At 39.4% G+C, this 22993-nt stretch overlaps 1 protein-coding gene across 4 annotated transcripts in view; it reads left to right on the top strand.

Moving 5' to 3' along the window:
• Positions 1-270: 270 nt before the first annotated feature.
• ORC2 (origin recognition complex subunit 2) overlaps positions 271-22993 on the top strand; it is a 50842-nt gene continuing 28119 nt past the window's right edge. The window contains exons 1-8 of one of the 4 annotated variants that reach the window (XM_008070775.1): positions 271-452; positions 4256-4306; positions 5253-5356; positions 5838-5981; positions 12037-12126; positions 15841-15927; positions 17859-17890; positions 21141-21198. In XM_008070775.1, coding sequence (XP_008068966.1) covers positions 5263-5356; positions 5838-5981; positions 12037-12126; positions 15841-15927; positions 17859-17890; positions 21141-21198 — 505 coding nt within the window. In that variant the 5' untranslated portion in view covers positions 271-452; positions 4256-4306; positions 5253-5262. The remainder of the gene's footprint in view (positions 453-4255; positions 4307-5252; positions 5357-5837; positions 5982-12036; positions 12127-15840; positions 15928-17858; positions 17891-21140; positions 21199-22993) is intronic. The other 3 variants (XM_008070776.1, XM_008070777.1, XM_008070778.1) reach the window with 3 other exon arrangements.

The raw sequence follows: 22993 nt of genomic DNA, 5'->3' as shown, positions 1-22993 counted from the left end.
AGCATTTCTCCGCCAGCTTCCCCAGGTCCCAGCCACTCTGGCCCCTCCCTTCCCCGGAAACGGAAAGAGGAAAGGAAAGGTCCTGAACTCTGCGCTTAAGGATTCGTTTTGCTCCGATTTCCTGGTGGGCGGGGCCAGTTAGCCGGCGTCTATTGGTCGGCAGCGCCGTCGCTCTTGCCAGGCCCCCCTTCCTATTGGCAATCTAAGGCACCGCCCCCTGAGCAGGGCGGGAGATTCGGTGTGCCTCACGCCACTGCCCATCCCCCACGGCGTCGGGGCTCCGCAGCTCGACCCTGCAGAGAGGCGGATTAGGAGAACTTGGCCTCTCAGGTGGGGACCGAGACTGGCTTCCCTGTATCGACGACTTAGCGCGGTGTCGTGCGGCGGGCAGGCGGAGATCTGGCGGTGAGCTGTGAGGTGCCGGGCCGCCACCGCTGAGCTTGGGCTCGCAGGTGAGTCCAGGTGCGCCAGCCCCACGGCCGAGCTGGGCCCCGCATCGTGGTGGAGTCTCCGGGCTTCCCCCTCGGCTCCGGACGGGGTCTCCGCGCCTCCCTCCGTGACGCCCCAGCTAGGGGAACGCAGGCCTCAGTCCCTAAGCTCGCTGGAGTGGGAGGCGCGCGGGGCGGAGGAGGGATCGTGCGGCTGCCCATCCAACAGGGACTGGGCTGTGTGCCGGGGACGCATGACGCCAGCCACCTGCCCCTGGCTGCAGGACCCGCGGGCTGGAAAGGGGAACCTGCGAGATCCTTAACCGGAGTAGGAAAGTGCCCTCTGCAGGGTGAGGAGGGAGAGGTCACGACCCAGAAGGACCGCTGCCCGGTCCTTCCAGCCAGCCTGCCTATAAGCGCCAGATGAGTCTTGTCACTAACTGGCCTTGGGACTATGCTTGGTTGGGAAATGTTGACAAACCAGGCTCTTTTGGTAGAGCATTTTGCTTGTTTATTTTTGCCCAGGTTGGAGTGCAATGGCATGATCATAGCTCACTGCAGACTTGAACTCCTGGGTTCAAGTGATCCTCTTGCCTTAGCCTCCTGAGTAGCTGGGACCACAGGTGCATGCCACCACACCTGGCTAATTTTTTTTTTTTTTTTTTTGTAGAGACAGGGTCTCACTATGTTGCCCAGACTGGTCTCAAACTCCTGGCCTCAGGCGATCCTCCCTCCCCAGCTTCTCAAAGCACTGGGATTAAATCATGAACCACCCAGCCCGATCTGGTGGAGCATTTCAACTGAAATGCTGGTAGAACTATTACACCTTTCCCTGGTTAAATTTCAATTGGAAGAAAAGTATTGTGTGGCCCTAAACCTTTGTGTAATGGCACTACGTAGTAAATGGACATCACTCATCGCTTATTGAGCACTGTGTCTGTTAGATGTTGAATGATATAGAGAACTTTAAGAGATCTGCATATTTAAGTTGAAGTTTAAGTAAAAATACTGATAATAGAGAACATTTGGGGGGGGTTGAAGTATCACTCTGTCGCCAAGACTGGAGTGCAGTGACATGCTCCTGGCCACCGCAGCCTCGACCTGCTAGGCTCAGGCGATCCTTCTGCCTCAGCCTTCCAAGTAGCTGGAACCACAGGCACGGGCCACCACATCTGACTAATTTTTTTATTTATTGTAGAGATGAGGTCTCACCAGATTTCCCAGGCTGGTCTCGAACCCCTGGGCTCAGGCAATCCTCTCAGCCTCCCGAAGTGCTGGGATTATAGGCGTGAGCTACCAAGCCTGACCAATAGGGAACATTTTAATGAGCACCTTCATATGTCAGGTACTTGATTTCATTTAATCCTCATGACTTTGGACAAAACCACACAGAAAGTATGGAGCTAAGATTAGAACTCAGGATTTTCTGATAGTAAAATTTATGCTTAACCACTAAGCTATACCACTTTCTTTTTAGAAAGATTACATTTTAAAAAATTGTAGCAAATGCTTTATTTGCTCTCAAAGGAGAGTGTGTTGCTGTTAAGACTAACTTGCTGCTGCTGAATTGCCTTGAAGTTAGCTCCTGGAAAGGAGTTGACCTGGAAGCACCAGGGCCTTGAAGGGTCACTAAATACTGTTTTTGTTTTTTTTGTTTGAGTTGGAGTCTCACTCTGTCACCCAGACTGGAGTGCAGTGGCCGCTCCCGGCCACCGCAGCCTCGACCTGCTGGGCTCCGGCGATCCTTCCGCCTTAGCCTTCCAGGTACCTGGAACTACAGGCGCGCGCTACCACACCTGGCTAATTTTTGGTTTACTGTAGAGATGAGGTCTCGCCAAGTTGCCCAGGCAGGTCTGGAACCTGCAGGCTCAGGCAATCAACTCACCTCAACCTCCCAAAGGCGTGGGATTACAGGCTGAGCCACCGAGCCCAGCTAATACTGTTTTTTATTGTGTGACTGTTAGGTTGTGTTTTTTTCAAAAACTGTTGGAGAGAAAGAAAGGAAAGTTTTCTTATGAAATATTTGTAGAAATTTTTTTTAATTCCTTTTTTTTTAGCCATCCAAGAAGCACTGATGTAGACATTTCTTAAATTTGGTGATTTTTGTACAAATAAAGACACTTTAAAATCTAGACAAGGAAATGTTTGTATAAATGCGTTTGTCTACAAACAAGACTGAGTTAGACTGTCTACAAGTTAGACTGCCTCTATCAGGGAATTCTTTTGTAAAATACCATAGAGAACTTGCCTAAGACAATATTGAGTTGCCTAGAATATTTATTTCTGAAGTTCTTAGAACATCCCCTATCTACACCCCTCAAAGAACTACTAAGCTTTTTCTCATAAGAATTATGTAACAAGCCAGGCTTGGTGGCTCAGCCTGTAATCCCGTGCCTTTGGGAGGCTGAGGTGAGTGGATTGCCTGAGCCCGCGGGTTCGAGACCCGCCTGGGCAGGCGAGACCTCATCTCGACAATAAAATAAAAAAATTAGCCGGGCGTGGTAGCACACGCCTGTAATTCCGGCTACTCGGAAGGCTGAGGCAGAAGGATTGCCGGAGCCCAGCAGGTCGAGGCTGCAGTGGCCGGGAGCAGCTACTGCACTCTAGTCTGGGTGACAGAGTGAGACTCCAACTCACAAAAAAAAATAAAGAAAGAAAGAATTATGTAACAGATCATTACTCTTTGTTCACTTTGATTGACAGGAAACTCAGGGCCAAAAATTATTTGCATGATTTTCTGCTTTTCTTTGTTTTCCCTGATGCTTACTCCCTATTAGCATTTATAATTTATCATTTGTTTTATTGCATTTGCTCACTGTCACTGCTTCAAATCCTTTGGTAGAACAAAGCAGTATATATTAAATAAAAATACTATAGATTATACGGAATCTGACCAAGCTCCTTGAAGTATGCTTGACAGAACTAGTGATGTTTCTATAGTTAGAGGAACTATAGAAACCTTTGGATATTTGTAGTATACTGACATGGGGAAATGATTAGACATATCATGAATTGTTTTCAGAGGTCAAAACAATTTAGGATAACATTTGTATTTAATGACTAGAGAGGTATGGGATGTGATAGCGTGATCAGTCAAGCCTGGATTTTAACCCTAATATACTTTCTAACTATGTGAATTTGGGTGAATAATTGAATATTTAACCTCAGTTTACTCATCTTTAATTGTGGATTTTTATGTATATAATAGAGAGAGATGTAAAACACCCACTTGAGAGAATCTGTGGACTTAATGAGCTGGTGTATATAGAAGTGCCTATTGAATGCCTGACAAATTGCCTCTCAAAAAACCTGTTTATTTTATAGAAATATAAAGAAATGTATAGTTTTTTATTTTATACAAATATTATGTAAATGCATTCAACTTTCTCTAATACACCCAGATTCTCCATAATAGGAAGCAGTATCATGACTAGAAAATGACCCAGGAGGACAGTTTATGAGCAGTGGTAATAAATTATGGATGAAGTATTTATTATGTTTATACAGAGTATAAAACCTCATGGAGTTGTTGTGAGGATTAAATGAGAATATACTTAGAGTATTCAAAACTATGTCTAGTACGTTTTAAGTGCTTGAACTTTGTGCTCCTATCCCCCCCACTCCATCCAGATATTCTCATCTGGTATCTCTTGGACTCCTGGCCAAAATGGTAATACTATACCCTCATAACAGCTTTGGGTTTTTAAGGACTACATTTATCTCTTCATCATATTTCTTAAAACTTGTGGATTTTTTTGTTTGTTTTTTCCATTTGCTTTAATTTTTCTGTTAGCTGAACCCTGACTGGGTTCTTTTTCTAATTACAGGTTACTCAGTGTCTGAATTTTCCAGCTGCAGAATGTGTAGTACCTTAAAAGGTAAATGAAAACTGAAACAAGTCATTTTGTGCCCATTGTGAAAAGAAAACCTGGCAACATTGAATTTATCATCTGCATACAGATAAATAACTCATGAAAGACAGTCATTAGTTTCACTTGTCAGAAGAAAAGTGAAAAACAGGATTTATGAGAGAGAGGAAAGAAAAATTCACCAAGATCTCTGAATGTTAGTTTAGATTTTTGGGTAAACTGATTAACTTGCAGCAGTTGGAATCATTAATTATTTTCAGGTCATTTGCATCATAAGTTCTAAAACTAATTTTTGTCAGAATAGCCAGAGTTGATCAAACTTTTGCTTGCCAGGCGCTGAAGTTTATTCAATGAGGAACTGACAATAAAGTGTTGGAAAAAATCGTGTTTACTATTTAGTTACCAAGATACCTAGAAAGCCATGTTTATATTCCTAAAGTTGTTTGGTAGTATTCAGTGAGAGTAAAGGGAAGTGCTTGAGGGTTATCTGATCCAGGCTGGGGAATGCCAATGAAGTATCGAAAGACTCTACCTTTCTAGTGAACAAAGGATAAAATCTACCAAACTATTATTTTTTGTTTGAATGCCTCTTTTCTAAACACTCATGTGTTAACCACCTTGTTCCTGTTAATGTTGTTATTCTCTAGATTGGTTAAAACTTTCTTTATAAGCAGAATTGTCTTCCTGAGATTATCTTAGTTACCAGAACTAGATTTAGTTCTTCTCAGTTCTCAGACATCTCTTCCTCCCATTTTTCAGTTAAAGAATTGAGTTGTTTACAATCAAATATGTAATATTAATTAATAATACAATAATGCATAATATGTTTTCCATACTTAAAAAGGCCTTTTAGAATATTATATAAAAACGTGTATTCATTATGTGAATGCTTAACTAATTTGATGGTTGGTATGAACTCTTCATCACTTTTGAATGATTTGTTGCTTTTGTTCAGGTTGGCAGTAATGAGTCAATTGGAATTAAAGGAAGACAAGATGCTGGAGGTTCGATTTGTGGGAGATGATGATGTTCTTAATCAAATTCTTGACAGAGAAGGAGGTACTAAGTGATTATACAATTTGAAGAGATGCTTGTGAATTATTTTACTTTTAAAACTTTTAACATTTTTTATTTTGAAAATATGACACAAGTGGTTGATCTAGTAAGACTAAATAAGACCTGCTCTAATTTTTAGCTTTCTTTCAAAATTGAAAAATTTTAAACAAAGTCTTATCTAATACGAAATCCTCAGTAGTAGTGGTAAATGACAGTTTCCCATTGTAATTAAAAATATGTGGTTATTTGATCCCCTCCAAAATATACTTTCAAGGTTTTTGTTTGTTTTTGTTTGTTTAATAAATCTTAGTTATGTATACTGTAGAAGAGGGGTCAGTACTTTTCACTAAAGAGAAAACGTTGACTTTTTCCCCAGCTCTTAAATAATGATAATTTAAATAGTCTAGTTTGTTTACTTATTTAAATGTGATGCTTAGAAAGAGTTTACATCTGTCACATCCTAATTCTTTGGATGTTCTTACAGGAGCTAAATTAAAAAAGGAGCGACCTCAGCTTTTGGTCAACACAAAAAAAATAATAAAGAAGCCTGAATATGATCTGGAGGAAGATGACCAGGAAGTCTTAAAAGATCAGAATTATGTGGAAGTTTTGGGAAGAGATATTCAAGGTATTAGAGTTGGGGAAATGTACACTCAGGTTTCTGATAGAAGCAGAAATTACTTTGCAGGATTCACAAAAGTAGTGTGTGTGCTATATTATTATGTTTCTCATTTGAAAAGCATTTGCTTCAAGTTTTTTTTTAACAAACAGCCACTCTTGCATTTCATTATGGTTAGTAAGGAGTCTATAGACCAACCACTCTAAAGTTATTTTTAAGATATTTCTATTTTTAACTTACCTAAAATAATTTTATAAAGCAAGTTACTTCCTTGTTACCTTGATCTTCTTTACAGAAATAGAGAAATAGTTAGGAAAAACAAAACAGTTTGGTCAACCCCAGACATTTGGGGTGTGTGTGTATGTGTGTGTGTGTGTGTGTGTGTGTGTGTGTGTGTGTTTTATACCTAACCAGATTCCTACCAGATTATTCTTAAAATATTTTGGGGACTCAAATTATATTTTAGTTAAGATTTTGCTGAGCAAAAGGAACACATGTCCACTAAAGCAGGCTTTACAAAATTCAAGATCAAGGAAAGAAATCAGGTTTTGTTGTTGTTATTGAGTCAGGTCTCACTCTGTCACCCAGGCTGGAGTGCAGTGGCACGATCATGACTCACTGTACCCTCGACCTCCTGAACTCAGGCGATCCTTTCACCTCAGCTTCCCAAGTAGTTGGGATTACGGGCACCACCCCATCATACCCAGCTAATATTTTTATTTTTGTAGAGACCAGCTCTTGCTGTGTTGCCTAGGCTGATCTCGAACTCCTAAGCTCAACCAATCTTTCCTCTTTGGACTCCCACAGTGCTGGGATTGCAGGCTGGAGCTACCACATCAGACCTCACTTCTTAAGTCATAATGCTTCTTCTGGTTTAATTGTCAGTGTTAAATTAGTTGGTTTTTCCATTCTCCTATTCTAGATTCTCAAGAGTTGATTTAGCTGAGCTCATCTTTTAATCTGGGGCAGAGAAATAACTTATATTGGAATGTCCACAGATGACCCACAATTGGGTTATCTGTGCCTACTACTTAATTCATTAACTATTTTGAGGTTAGATCATATCCCCCATATATAGAGTTGTACAAAAAATGACCGCTGCTCCTTAATGGGCTTAGTGGACAGGGTAAAGTCTCTTAAGTGTCCACAACTAGACAGCTGACATTTTTAGGCATATTCTGAATAGAACTTTGTGTTCTTGACTACCTATCACACTGGGCCTAAGAAGAGATGGAAAACGATATTCCAGAAGAGCAACTTTGTTGTCTTAAAAGTCATTTCTTAATATAAAAGTAGTGTGTTTGTTGTGGAAACTCTGCACTTCCAACTTTTCTCACATCACAGTACCCATAGCAGGCACACTGGAGTAAATGGAGGTGCAGACCAAGGACAGATGCCCTGGGCCCCTGATCCCACCCCCTCTGCTGGCCCGGCATGGCATCCTCAAAAGCTTGAGAGGATCGGTGCTCAGCACATAGAAAACTCATACCTTTTATTTCTGCACACTGATTGGGAAAATTTGTCTTTTTTGGTCATTATCCCCTGTGTTTTTCAAGCTTTTTTCATTATTATCCCTAATTAACCTTTTTAGATATTTTCTCCTAATCACCTTGCCCATGAAAATTTAATACTATATATATGCTGTGTGTCTATTTATGTGCTGTGACCCTTTGGAGGGCCACAGACCATTATAATATTGAAGTATTTTTTTCCATACTCCTCCCACACCAAGAGCCAGTTTTTACCCCATTTAGAGCAGCATTATTCTTGTTGAGAATGACTGCTTTAGAGAATGTGGAACTGTTAACATTTTGGTCTATTTCTTCTGACTGTCTATACATGCATGGGCACACATAAGCTTGCATGATTGTGTTTATTTATAAAATAGTCTTACCAGGTGCAGTGGCTCACACCTGTAATCCCAGCACTTTGGGAGGTAGAGGTTTGCCTGAGCCCAGGGTTTTGAGACCAGCCTGAGCAACATGGCAAAACCTTGTCTCTACAAAAGAATTTTTAAAAAATTAGCTGGGTGTGGTGGTGCTCACCTGTGGTTTCAGCAACTTGGAAGGCTGAAGTAGAAGGATCTCCTGAGCCCAGCAGGTCAAGACTGAGGTAGCCATGAGCATGCCACTGCACTCCAGCCTGGGTGACAGAGTGAGATTGACTTAAAATAAAATAAAACAGTCTTGTGTTACAACATACTTTTTGCAATTCATAATGTATATGTTACTTTGTTATTAAACATTCTTCTACACTCCTTTTATTGGCTACAGAGACTGTTCCATTATATGGATGTACAATAATTTAATGTGTCTCCGATTATTGGACATACAGGTTATTTTTAATCTTCTGCTACATTTTTATACTAAATATTTATATACATTCATTACTATTTCCTTAGGATACTTGCTAGAAAGGATGTTGCTCTTTGTACCCATGTGGTATGAGCATTTTTAAAATGGCATGAGCTTGTGTTGCCAGAAATCCTCCTAATATAGATTATGTTCTTTAATCCTAATAAAATTTCCTAAAGATCCAGTTTTGCCCCCATTGTTTGGAGTGAGATGGAGATATTACTTAAAATGTATTTTATGCCGGGTATGGTAGCTTATGCCTGTGATTTTAGTACTTTGGGAGGCGGAGGTGAGAGGATTGCCTGAGCCCAGGGGTTTGAGACCAGCCTAGGCAACTTGGCGGGACTTCATTCATTTCAACAAAAAAATTAGCTGGGTGTGGTGGCACACATCTGTAGTTCCAGCTACTTGGAAGACTGAGGTGGAAGATCACTTGCGCCCAGAAGGTCAAAGCTGTAGTAGCCATGACCATGCAACTGCCCTCCAGTTATAAATATAAAATAAAATATATTTTATTTTAGAAATGAGGTATTTATTGTTTAAGAAAGATTTTTACACAACATATTGCATGTAAATATGCAAGGGACAAAACATTGAATGGACCCTCAATTCTACTTCCCAGAGGTAACCGTTGTTAAAGTAACTGTATCTGCAGTGTGTGGTAGAAAGGCACCAGAGCTGCAGGAGGACCTTGATATGGCTTCTCACCACTCTCTTCAGTATGAGGGGTGATGGCCTTTACTTAGGCAAGGACTTATCAAGCTCCTGTATCACAGGGGAGCACAACTTAACCTTTGGCTTATGTACAATAAAACTATATCAACCAGGCACAGTGGTTCATGCCTATATATTTTCAGCTACTTGGGAGGATCGCTTGAGCCAGGAGCCAGAGGTTGTGGTCACTGTACTCCGGCCTGGGCGACAGTGAGACCCCAACTTAAAAAGAAAAATTACCTGTCAGGGATCATAGTCTCAAACTCTCTGCTGCCCAGAATCCACATAAATCTAATATACAAAGAACTCTTAAAATTCAACAGTAAGAAAACAACTCAATTTAAACTTGGGCAGAGGACCTGGACAGATACCTCACCAAAGTTGGCAAATAAACATATGAAAAGATGCTCAATATCATGTCATTAGGGAATTACAAATTAAATTAACAATGAAATACCACTCTATACCTATTAGAATAGCCAAAATCCAAAACACTAACAACACCAAATGCTGGTGAGGATGTGGAGAAACAAGAACTTATTTTATGATGGTGGAATATAAAATGGTACAGACCTTTGAAAGGCAGTCGGGCAGTTTATTTTTCTTTTTTTTTCTTTTTGAGTTGGAGTCTCACTTCTTCACCCAGGCAGGAATACAGTGGCACACACGCTCACGGCCACCCCAGCGTCGACCTCCTGGGCTCCAGCGATCCTTCCGCCTCAGCCTTCTGAGTAGCCAGAACTACAGATGCGCGCTACCACACCGGCTATATTTTATTGTAGAGAGGAGGGCTCACTGTTACCCAGGCTGGTCTCGAACCTGCGGACTCAGGCAATCCACTTTCCTCAGCCTTCCAAAGTGCTGAGATTACAGGCTGAGCCACAAAGCCTGGCCGGACAGTTTATTAAACTAAATATTCTTACCATATGATCCATCAGTTATGCACCTTGGTACTTACCCACATGTGCTGAAAACTTATGACCACACAAAAACCTGCTGGTGGACCTTTCTGACAGCTTTATTCATAATTGCCAAAACTTGGAAGCAACAAAGATGTCCTTCAGTAGATGTATGACAGGTAAACTGTGGAATATTTTGCCCATGAAATATTATTCAGCACTTAAATAAAAAAGAGCTGTCAAGCCATGAAGAAGAAAAAGAAAGAAACTTAAATTTATAATACTAAGTGAAAGAAACTAATCTGAAAAGGATATATGTAGGAATCCAGCTATGTGATATTCTGGAATAGGCAAAACTATGGAAACAATGAAAAGATCAATTTTTGGACCGGCACGGTGGCTCAAGCCTATAATCCCAGCACTTTGGGAGGCCGAGGTGAGAGGATTGCCTGAGCCCACAGGTTTGAGACCAGCCTGGGCAACATGGTGAGACCTCATCTCTACAATAAATCAAAAAATTAGCCGGGCATGGTAGCGTGTGCCTGTAGTTCCAGCTACTTGGAAAGCTGAGGCAGAAGGATGCCTGAGCCCAGTAGGTTGAGGCTGTGGTGGCCAGGAGTGTGCCACTGCACTCCAGCCTGGGTGACAGAGTGAGTCTCCAACTAAAAAAAAAAAAAAGATCAATTTTTTGTGTGTTTTTTAAAAAACACTAGCACTTCTCTTCATCAAATGACACCATAAAAAGAGAGAAGGGACAAACCATAAACATAGAGAAGATATTTCTTCTGAAAGGAAGAAACCTGTGAAAAAATGTTCAACCTTATTAGTGATCAAGGAAGTGCAAATTAAGATACCTCTCTTTATGAGATTAAAGCTTATGCCCACTATTTGGCAAAGAAATTAAGGAGTTTGGATAAAACCAAATATTAGTGCAAATACGGGTCAGTTAAAACATTTAAACAGTAAGGAGAATGAACACATGCATTGGAAAAGTCTGGCAGTGTTTTGTATTAACAAATCCATTACATGTTGACATAAACTACATATATTTAAATGAAACTTTCCAAAAAAAATAGGAGGGTGTTGTTTTGCATTTTTGTAGATCTCCTTAATGTCTGGCTTAGTAGAAGACAACTAGATGTTATCTGCTTCATGTGTTCCATTAGCCACATGATGTGTCATTACATGTCCTGTGGTCTCTGCAATACCTCACTGTACACTCTTGATTGAGAGTCTAAAGTTAATGTCTTAGTATTATTGTGAAATAATTTTGACCTCGGTAACCCCAGACCACATTTGAGTATGCTACTAGAAATGAACGTTCAGTATGTTGTGAGTAGTAGTTGTTATTTAAAGAGGAGATTTAAGAATGTCAGTTAAGTCAGAATCTGTTAAGAGACCTACCATAGAACAGCTGTTTAAATCTCAGCCTCAACAATTGTACTTTTCATATTTGCTTGAAGAAAGAAATATAATAAAGTTCCTTTAGTCTAATCTTCCCAGGGGCAACTACTGTCATGAATTGAATGCATATTACCCTAATCTTGGGTTTGCTTTGTATTTTTATATGTATTTTTGTGTATCTGTGAATAGCATATTTTTCGTGTTAAAATTTGTATAGTATCAGTCTATTTATTTCTAAATTTTTTTTTTTTTTTTTTTTGAGTTGGAGTCTCACTTTGTTGCTCAGACTGGAGTGCGGTGGCCCCTCCTGGCCACCGCAGCCTCGCCTGCTGGGCTCCAGCCTCGCCTGCCGCTTCAGCCTTCTGAGTAGCTGGAACTACAGGCGCGCGCTACCACGCCCGGCTAATTTTTTGATTTATTGTAGAGATGAGGTCTCGCCAAGTTGCCCAGGCGGGTCGCGAACCCACGGGCTCAGGCAATTCACTCACCTCAGCCTCCCAAAGGCGCAGGATTACAGGGTGAGCCACCGAGCCTGGCTTATTTCTAAATTTTTAAATATAAATATGTATTATTAAGCCTTTATACCAGGCAATGATTAGCATACATTTAAAGTTTTGGGTTAAAACTTTCTCTTTTTTCTGTTAATTAACTTTGCCCCCTTTTTCTAAATGCATGTTATCTTTTCTCTTTTAGAATCATTGAAAAATGGCTCTGCTACACATGGTGGGAATAAAGTTTATTCTTTTCAGCATAGAAAACACCCTGAAAAGATGGCTAAATTAGGTATGTTGCTTTTTTGATTTCTATGATGCTATTCACTTTTTTCTGGGTATATTTAACCACATTTTTCAAGAATATCATCCTGTTGCATTCCCTAAATGGTGAGAGATTCCCTAGGGAATATGAGACATTTCCTAACAATTATATTATTTTATATTACATTAGGCAAACTTAAGTTCATCCATTTGTGTGTGTGTGTGCTCAGATGTCTTCTATTTTCAGCTAGATTATAAGTTTCTCATAATAGTCTTTTGTTTTTCCCAAAATTTCTAGCTTAGGTTCTTAGCAAATTTTTGTGAAGTAGTAACTTGAGAGTCACATGGAGATATTCTAAATTGTCTAAATAAGACAATTTAGAAAATGTTGTTATATTATAGAAAATGTTTGTGTTATAAATAACTATAGAAAATGTCTATAGAAAATGTTTGTATTATAAATATTTACATAAGATTGTTGCAAATGATCTTTTCTAACATTCTTCTTACCTGTGTTACCAACTATACCAATCACACTTGAATTGCTGATTTTCAGAGATCTAAACTGTAATAAATTACTTACAGCATTAAAATTAGACTGTCAATTTAATTGTTTTTTAAAAAATTCAGAAGGCACTATAGGAAAAGGAAGGAATGAAAATAGTACATGTGAAAGCACTTTGAAAATTAAGACAATTTATAAGTATATGAAGGTTTGGGAATATGAAAAAGTCAGAAATGAGGGAATAATAATTATCAACCTGGTAAAAAGTAATAATTGTATAAGGGGGCTTATATTCTATAATTATGAAACACCTATATATATTTCTGAAGTGATGTGATTTTATTCAATCTCTCTAGCCAATGACCCATGTAAACATTCAAGGTCAAGTAAAAAATACTTTTTAAATATGATGAGGGATATATAAGAAGTAATTATAAAACCTGTGTTTCTGAACATAATATGAGTTTTATCAAATTCAGTTTATTTTTCTGAAAGGTGTAACATTAATTTCATCACTAATTTTGAACATAACATTATACATACAATAATTTATATTAATTTATATATCTCTTATCTACATCAAATTTCTACATCAAGAAATTTAAAGTTTTTCAGGCTATAAAAATATCTGAACTCTCTGTAGAAACTCTGAGAAACCAGAGAAGAAATGCTAATGTAATTGTTAGAGGAAAGAGTAAATAGACACTAAGACCAAAATGAAACTCTAGGACAATAGAGCAGAACAAAGAACGTTGGAGAAAGAAGTGTTGGTGTGGTGTGGTGTTGGTGTGAGGAGGAATGGGACTTACAGGTATAAACAGCAGAAGTTCTCCCTGAGGGTAATCCACATGCACATAATAACATAAGGATGATAATGTGCTGTATCTGTAAGTACTGCAAAAACTGGAATGACCATCCTCATGCTGTGCATGTCTAATCACATCTGAAAGAAATATACATTCTAAGCCAGGCATGGTGGCTCATGCTTGTAATCTCAGCCCACGGGTTCGAAACCAGCCTGGGCAACTTGGCAAGCCCACGGGTTCACTGAGCCCACGGGTTCGAAACCAGCCTGGGCAACTTGGCAAGACCTCATCTCTACAATAAACCAAGAAAAATTAGCCAGGTGTGATGGTGCGCATCATAGTTCCAGCTATTTGGAAGCCTGAGGGGGAAGGATCACATGAACCCAGCAAGTCAAGACTGCAGTAACCGTGAGCTTGCCACTACACTCCAGGCTTGGCGACAGAGTGAGACTCTGACTCAAAAAAAAAAAGAAAAAAAGAAAAAGAAATATACATTCTAGAGTCATGAAAAGATAGTTTTCTAGATATTTATTCTTCACTATGACCGTGAGGGTTCAGAAATACAATTTGACAGACTGATCATACTTTCTAAAATCTTTGTTTAGTTAGGACTCATTTTTAGTTATGATGCACTTGAAAGAATTTCTTTGACTTAAGTATTGTTGCTAATGGTGTTTTACATCTAAATATATCAATAAAATAGAATGCCTTAATCGTTTAAAAGTAATATGCTCTACATATTATTCTGAGTATAAATGATGATTTCATATAATTGGACTAAGATACAGAGCCAGAAATCAATTAGGAGTTAGATTGGAATGCTTTGTAAAATACAAAGAATGTGTTCAGAATAAGAAAATAAATGTAAACGACAAAGGCAGAAGTATTACATAGAGAGGACATTGAGGAGTTCAACAGCTTGGACAAAGAAATGTCTTTAGGGAAATTAAAAATAGATTGGGGCCAGGCATGGTGGTTCACACATGTAATCTCAACACTTTGGGAGGCTGAGGTGAGAGGATCACTTGAGTCCAGGAGTTAGAGACCAAGCTGGACAGCATAACAAGTCCTCATCTCTACAAAAAAATCAAAAAAGAAATAATTAGCTTGATGTGGTGGTACCCACCTATAATCCCAGCTACTTGGGAGGCTGAGATGGGAGGATTGCCTGAGGCCAAGAGGTCAAGGCTGCAGTGAACCGTAATTGTGCCACTGCATTCCAGCCTGAGCAACAAAGTGAGACTCAAAAAACAAGCAAACAAACAAATAAACCCCTAGTGAATCATATAGAAGACCAAGGAAATTTTTTAAAAAGAGGAAGCCAGTACATTTTTGGAAACTGTCATGGATATCTTGGCTCAGATTCAAGATTAGAAGATAAAAGTGGGAGCAGGGTTAGAGATGTTTTAGAAGCCAGCAAAATGGCTTTAACTTTAACAAATTCAACTATAACATCTCCACTTAAGAAAAAATGCAGGAGGTTAATTTAACTAGTGTGTACTTTTTTTTGAGTGTGAGAGCAGCATTCACGATAGAGATATTTCTTCTTTAAAGTGACCCCTAAGCAGAAGCCCACTAGTTCATCTGATGTTCAAATGAAGAAGCCAGCCATCTGGGCAGCACTGTGTTCTATTTTATACATTATTCATATGCATTGTAGAGTTTTAGATACAAAATAGAGTATACCACACTTTATGGAAGATCTAAGAGATTTTAAAGTATGTGAATCATGCACAGTTTTCACTTGATCTTAGATTCCATTTTCTTGCCCTTATTTCTCACTCTCTAGCAATGATGTGCCTTGGTATTGTATAAGAAATGGATAAGTGAGCTGGGCTCGGTGGCTCAGCCTGTAATCCCGTGCCTTTGGGAGGCTGAGGTGAGTGGATTGCCTGAGCCCGCGGGTTCGAGACCCTCCTGGGCAGGCGAGACCTCATCACTGCAATAAATCAAAAAATTAGCCAGGTATAGTAGCGCACGCCTGTAGTTCCAGCTACGTGGAAGGCTGAGGTGGAAGGATCGCCGGAGTCCAGCTGGTCGAGGCTGCGGTCACCGAGAGCAGCCACTGCACTCCAGTCTGGGCGACAGTGAGACTCCAACTCAAAAAAAAAAAAAAAAAAAAGAAATGGATAAGTGGTTGAAGGAGAGGAGAGAGGAGAGTGTGATAATTAGAGAAAGCAGCAAGGTCAATTAGTTCTTTATTTGTAATTTTTTTTTTCTTTTTTTTCGAAACCTGTGGATAATTGAAGATTTGAAGATGCTGGGAGGATAGCAGTAGTACTCCTAATATGCCTAGGCTTATCTGTGATGAAAGTAGCACAGGTTTCTTACTTTTTTGCTAAGAATTTTATGTAAGTTATGGAATAAGGCTATCTTGCTCCTTAACTGCTGTCATCTATTAAATGGTTTTTATGTATTTCTTTGTTTACAGCTTCAGAACTAGCAAAGACACCAAGGAAAAATGTCTCATTTGCTTTGAAGAACCCTGAAATTATAAACATTCCTCAAAGTAGCAAGGGTAAGATATTACCTCAGTTCTTTGAAACGAGTTTTCATAGCTGCTTTCAGGTTAGAGTATGTTACTCTTTTTTTTTTTTTTTTGTCTGTGTGAATTTTTGCATAATTTCTTCTTTTCTATTCTGAAAATTCACTCAACAAAATGCAGTTAATACTCCAACCTGTGTATCTTAGCATGCCCATGTTTAGCAGTCAATGTAAGGGAAAAATAGGCCAGGAGCAGTGGCTCACACCTATAATCCCAGCACTTTGGGAGGCACAGGTAGGAGGTTCTCTGATCTCAGGGGTTCGAAACCAGCCTGAGCAACGTGGTGAAACCTTGTCTCTACAGTAAATCAAAAAATTAGCCAGGCATGGTGGCATATACCTGTGGTTCCAGCTACTTGGAAGGCTGAGGCAGAAGGATCACCTGAGCTCAGCAGGTTGAGGCTGTGTGCCACTGAGTGGCACATGAGTGTGCCATTGCACTCTAGACTGGGCAACAGAGTGAGACTCTGACTCAAAAAAAAAGAAAATATAAGGGAAAAATATTTGTGCTAACTAAAGTCATACAGATTGACAGGGCCACCTAGAAATAATCCTTAAGACCTGTGGTCATTGGCTTGAGGTAGCCAGTTTTCATAGAAGACTTGGTTTGGCAAATACTATATGAAATAAGGCTTTCTGGATTTGGAAGTCTGTATTATAGACTGTGGAGAATTACAGAGCAGCTGTCTTTGAGTGACCTATTACAACTAGGTTAAACAGTGTCCTTTTTTTATATCTATATATTTTATTTATGAATTTTAGAGCAGACAGCAAAGTTTATTAGTGAGAAAAAGGAAGAAGGAAGATTTCATGGCAGAAAGACCTGCCATGGCCAAGTTTTTCAAAGAAGAACCACTGCAAATAGTGTCCTTTTTCGTTTTGTTTTTTTGAGACAGGGACTTACTCTTTTGCCTAAGCTCAATACAGCGGCGTAATCATAGCTTACTGCAGCTTCAAACTCCTGGGTTCAAGAGATAGCTGGGACTACAGGTACACATCACCACACCCAGCTAAAATTTTTATTATTTTTTTGTGGAGACAAAGTCTTGCTATGTTGCCCAGGCTGGTTTGGAACTCCTGGCCTCAAGCGATCCTCCTGCTTTGGCCTCTCAAAGTGTTGGGATTACAATCATGAACTACCACACCTGACCCTAAACAGTGCACTTTTTTTTTTTTTTTTTTTTTGGTTGAGTTGGAGTCTCACTCTGTCTCCCAGACTGGAGTGCAGTGACTGCTCCCGGCCACTGCAGCCTCGACCTGCTGGGCTCCGGCAATCCTTCCGCCTCAGCCTTCCAAGTAGCCGGAATTACAGGCATGCGCTACCACGCCCAGCTGATTTTTTTGATTTATTGTAGAGATGAGGTCTTGCTGCCCAAGCGGGTCTCGAACCTGCGGGCTCAGGCAATCCACTCACCTCAGCCTCCCAAAGGCGCAGGATTACAGGCAACAGTGCACTTTTAATTTTTATTTGTTTATTTGTTTAAGAGATGGAGTCTGTGTCACCCAGACTGGAGTGCATTGGCTATTCACAAGCACAATCAGTGCACTACGGTGTCAAATTCCTGGGCTCAGGTGATTCTCCTGCCTCAGCCTCTTAAGTAACTGGGACTATAGTCACACACCACTGTGTCTGACTCCCTTGTACTTTTTAATAATCAAAAATTAAAAGAGCTCCTCTTTTTTGTCAGAATACTACAGAAATATAGGCAATAGATGTCATTAATGGAAGTAATCATGAACTTAATAGTCATGAATAGTGATCTCTAATGGAGATGCAATTAATTAAGAATCCGATAATAAGTGGTAGCTTCTGTGCAGAAGCTACAGCTTTGCTTTTAATGTAACTAGACCATAATGAAAAGCGAAGTATTTGTAGTAAATCATGGCTTTTTCTTCATTCTTTAGGGCATTCTACTTCTGACAAAGTTCTGCTGAAGGTAAGCAATTGACTAAAAGCAAGCAAAAACCTTAATATTACAGAGTAAAATGTGATGAAAATAGCCAGGAATTCATGAAATTTTTCATCTCTTGATTTATATAGTGCTTTGTAACTCACAGCTATTTGGCTGTTAAATACCTAATTTATGGATGGAGGATTTGAGGTTCAGAGAGATAAAGTGAGTTGCCCGAGTTACCTGACTAGGAAGGAGAAAAGCTGAAAATGAAGCCAAATTTTCCAGACCTGACTGTGGTTTTTTTTTTTTTTTTTGCTGTGTCAGAACTATCCCTGGGTATTTTTAGCTCATTGGACCTGGTTTGTGAGTTTTATGGGTTTTATTTTGTTTTGCTCTTATACATAATGTTCTGTTGTTTCTTGGGGGTCTACAGGGAGTTGATCCCAAGATCTATTCAATCCATTACTCTGTCCTTTTATAATTTTCATTTGAAAACTAAGTAGCTTTAGATAAATTCATTCCAGGGTAGCTAAAAGGAATTGACAATTTTATCTCCTCATTTGTGTTTTTGTGGTTTTATTTTTTTATTGTGCTTTGTCAAGTGGCCCTTCCTGGATATTGGCAAGCCCAGATAGGCCTAAGAAATTTGGGGCGTTGAGTTTGTGGGTGGTGAGTGCGTCCAGGCCTGAGCGGCTATAGGTGTTGGCATGCCTGGGCTCATGGGCAGGCTACGTTACAGGAGCCCCTTAGATGAGACTGTGAATAGAGACATTTCAGGTTATGGTTATGGCCTGTGTGGAAATGTCTTGTTTAGGCAAGTCTAGATGTGGGGCTAGTTATATCAGAATCTCATTTCTCTTTAGTAATAGTTTTTCCTATGGTATGTCTTGTATATTATATTACTATAAAAGATAAAAATCATTACCATAAACTCTTGCCAAACAAGAATTTCATTACATTAGAGCATCCTTTCTCAAGTTGTGAGTCACAGCCCATTAGTAGATTTTGTAAACTCTCCCAAAAGACCATCAGAAAACCTGTTGGTGAAACACAGCTACTTATAGTAAGAGCCAACAACACCGTGAGAGTCTTACTACACTGTCTAAGAAGAGTAAGTTCAAGAGAAAATATATATAGGGCTTGGGGATCTTGGGCTAAAGTAGTTAAGGCAGGTTTTTCAAGATGGCATAGGGCAAAGTTGGGGACATGATATTTTAGAATTGGAGGCACAGTAAGAGGAGGTTCTTGAGGTGTATCTTATAACTGTTGTTGGATAAAGATAAGTAAGCTATTTGCTCTGGTGGAATCATCTGTTGTCCTGATGGGAGAACAGTTTGCTCAAATGAGCAAACTGTCAAAATAGATTAGTTTGCAGAAATTCCCTGTAGCAAACAGGGAAATTATTTACTAGTCTTCTCTTTTTGAGCAATAGTTTTTTGAAATGGTTAATTTGGCAAGGGTGTTCTGGGGTTTCAGGCTTGAATTAAGTCGTGTAGATGCAAGTTGTTTCAACTCTCATTCTTGAAAACAATTTGGTAGGAAATAACTTGCATTTTTAAAAATAACATAAAGCTGGGTATGGTGGCTTATGCTTGTAATCCCATCATTTTTGGGGGCCAAGGCAGTAGGACCACTTGAGGGCAGGAAAGTTGAGGCTGCAGTGAGCCATGATCATGCCACTGCACTTCAGCCTGAGTGACAGTGCAAGATTTTTGTTTCTGTAATAAATGTAAATGGAACAGAATTTAAAATTTCAATTTTGTAAGTATTTATCATATTTTCTTCGGTTATATATACTCATGTGTACTGGGTCAAGATAGCAAATGTAAAAATAATTTTTGAGGATTGTGATCAAAAAAGTTTGAGGGGATGATGTTTGAGACATACTTTAAACTCATTGGTAAGGGAGCAGCTCAGTTTTTAGAGTATTATTCTTAATATCCCAAATCAAATGTTATTAGCGTTTGTAATAAGCACCAACAACCCATTACAAGACAAAAGACTTAAATTTTTTGTCATATTATATAGCCAGGCGCGATGGCTCACACCTGTAATCCCAGCACTTTGGGAGGCAGACAAGAGAATTGCCTACACCCAGGGCTTTGAGACCAGCCTGGGCAACTTGGTGAGACCTCGTCTCTACAATAAGTCAAAAAATTAACTGGGCGTAGTGGTGCATGCCTGTAGTTCTAGCTATATGGAACGCTGAGATGGAAGGATTGCATGAGCCCAGCAGGTTGAGGCTGTGGTGGTCATGACCTTGTGGCTGCATTCCAGTCTGGGCGACAGAGTGAGACTCCAACTCAAAAAAAAATTAAAAAAAAAATTTTTTTTGTCATATTTTACGTTGACAAAAAATACAGGCTACTTAATCTTTTTATCAGTACTGCTGGAAATTAACATGTATATAATTGCGCATTTTAATGTTCTAGAAATTTAATGGTGTTAAAGTAGTCTATGAGAAGAAAACATTTGGTACTTCTATAAAAAACTTAAAGTTTAAAGATATAGAAAGTTAAAAAGTATAAATCTATTTTTCTCCACTTCACAGAATATAATACTTGAACATCAATGAATATCTAGTATTTTAAAAGGTGCATTGCTATTATATATAAGTGCCCATTTCCTTTCAGAATCATCATCATTGCATATTACTGCTTTTAAAAAAAATGTTCTAGCCAGTCATAGTGGCTGACGTCTATAATCCCAGCACATTGGAAGGCCGAGGTGAGAGAATTGCCTGAGCCCATGGGTTCGAGACCAGCCTGGGCAATTTGGCAAGACCTCGTCTCTACAATAAATAAAAAAATTAGCCAGGCATGGTGGCACACACCTGTGGTTCCAACTACTTGGAAGGCTGAGGCAGAAGAATTGCCTGAGCCCAGCAGGTCTAGGCTGCAATGGCTGCGAGTGTGCCTAAGGCTGGTCAACAGAGTGAGACACCAACTCAAAAAAAAAGTTCTAGCAAGCTGATAGGTGAAAAAGTTAAAATGCTGATGTACTCATGTTTTTTTATTACAGAGATATATACATTACAAATGTCTGGAATTCTAGAATGACTCTAGTAATCCTTTGTAAATTTTCTTGTTGTTGTTGTTATACTCTTTTTTTTTTTTTTTTTCCTCAACAATCTCATTTGTCATTATGTTCTAATTCTGGGAACTAGGCTCATTTAGTACCAGTGTAATCTATTGAGAAAAAAAGATTTTTCTTATTTTAACTTCTTTCATTCAGAGTTGTCATTAATTTTCATGTTGTTATTTAAGTATAATACTTTTTTATTTTTAAACAGAACAACGACAAAAGTGAATTTCTGTCAACACCTCATAGTCTAAGAAAAAGATTAATAGGTACGTATGTCTTTTTACATGAAGCTTTTATTAAAAATTTCTAACATCTAAACAAGGGGAAATAATAGTTAAGTATGCAGGTTTTAGACTTAAACTACTTGGTTTTTAATTTTTGGCCTGCCATTCCCTGGGATCTCTGTATGCCTCAATTTTACTTTTATAAAATAGGCATAATGGTGGTACCACACTCAGTTGTTCTGAAGATTCACTGAAATAAAGGACATTAAAAGTGCTTGGGCTGGCTGTGTTGGCTCACACCTGTAATCTCAGCACTTTGGGAGGTGGAGGTGAGTAGATTGCTTGAGCTCAGGGTTTGAGATCTACCTGAGCAACTTGGCAAGACCCGGTCTCTACAATAAATGAAAAAAATTGGCCAAGTGTGGTCGTGCATGCCTCTAATTCCAACAAATTAGAAGGCTGAGGCAGAAGGATCACCTGAGCCTAGCAGGTCGAAGTTGGCGGTAGCCATGAGCATGCCACTGCACTCCAGCCTGGATGACAGAGTGAGATTCTAACTCAAAAAAAAAGCCTTTGTGTAGTGCTTGATGGTGGTATGAGCTTAACAGGTATTAGCTGTTATCTTTTAGCATAATAATAATTATAACAATTTATTGCTGTTTCTTTTCATAAAGAAAGGATATGCTAATGTCCTTAAACTGTAGATTCCATGAGAGCAAAGATTGTATCTTTTTAACTCCAACATTTAACTCTATATCTTTCATTATAATCAGTGGATATTGAAATCAGTTAAAACATCTCTCCAATAAAATAACATGCTGCTGGACATGGTGGCTCACATTTGTAATCCCAGCACTTTGGGAGGTGGAGGTGAGAGGACTGCCTGAGTCCAGGGGTTCAAGACCAGCCTAGCCAACTTGGCAAGACTTCGTCTCTAAAATAAATTTTAAACAATGAGCCAGGCGTGGTAGCACATGCCTGTAGTCCCAGCTACTTCGGAAGCTGAGGCAGAAGGATTGCCTGAGCCCAGCAGGTCAAGGCTGCAGTGACTATGAGTGTGCCACTGCCCTCCAGCCTGGGCAACAGAGTGAGACTCTGACTTGATGAATGAATGAATGGATGAATAAATAAAGCCTTTTAGTTTATTGGTTTTGAGACAGTTTAGAAGTGATCCTATTGATTTGTTTAAAAATTTTACAATGAAGAGTATTAAATATAGTTGTACTGAATGCTGAACAAAGTCATATAAACAGACATGGCGCCTGCCTTCTGGAAATTTAAAATGGTTTCAGATTTTTGAATATTTAATTTTGGGGCAAATGACTTGTTGACCCTTATATTTAAGAAAGATGTCAACCCTTTTCTTGATGTTGACCCCTTTGCAATAATAATACTAGCTATAACATTGTTAAATTCAGCCAAACATCAGGGCTTAATGCTATAGCCCTTTCTTTTCAAGGTACAGATTTCACAGAACTGTTAGGACTATATATATATTTTTTTTAAATCAATATTTTTTATTATGATATTGTGGGGTACAGTTAAGGGTTAGGTATGCAAATATGCTTCGTTCAGGCACCCTTGTTGATAAGAGGTGTCTCCCCAGGGACTATATATATATATATTTTTTTGAGTTGGAGTCTCACTCTGTCGCCCAGACTGGAGTGCAGTGGCCGCTCCTGGCCACCACCGCCTCGACCTTCTGGGCTCCAGCGATCCTTCTGCCTCAGCCTTTCGTGTAGCCAGAATTACAGGCACGTGCTACCACGCCCGGTTAATTTTTTGATTTATTATAGAGATGAGGTCTCGCTGCCCAGGCAGGTCTTGAACCCGCGGG

The sequence above is a fragment of the Carlito syrichta genome, unplaced genomic scaffold (genome assembly GCF_000164805.1).
Source record: "Carlito syrichta isolate Samal-C Ts95f unplaced genomic scaffold, Tarsius_syrichta-2.0.1 Scaffold314013, whole genome shotgun sequence".
Classification (NCBI taxonomy): Eukaryota; Metazoa; Chordata; class Mammalia; order Primates; family Tarsiidae; genus Carlito; species Carlito syrichta.
Note: the sequence above shows the minus strand (reverse complement) of the source record. Positions and strands in the feature narration are given on the sequence as shown.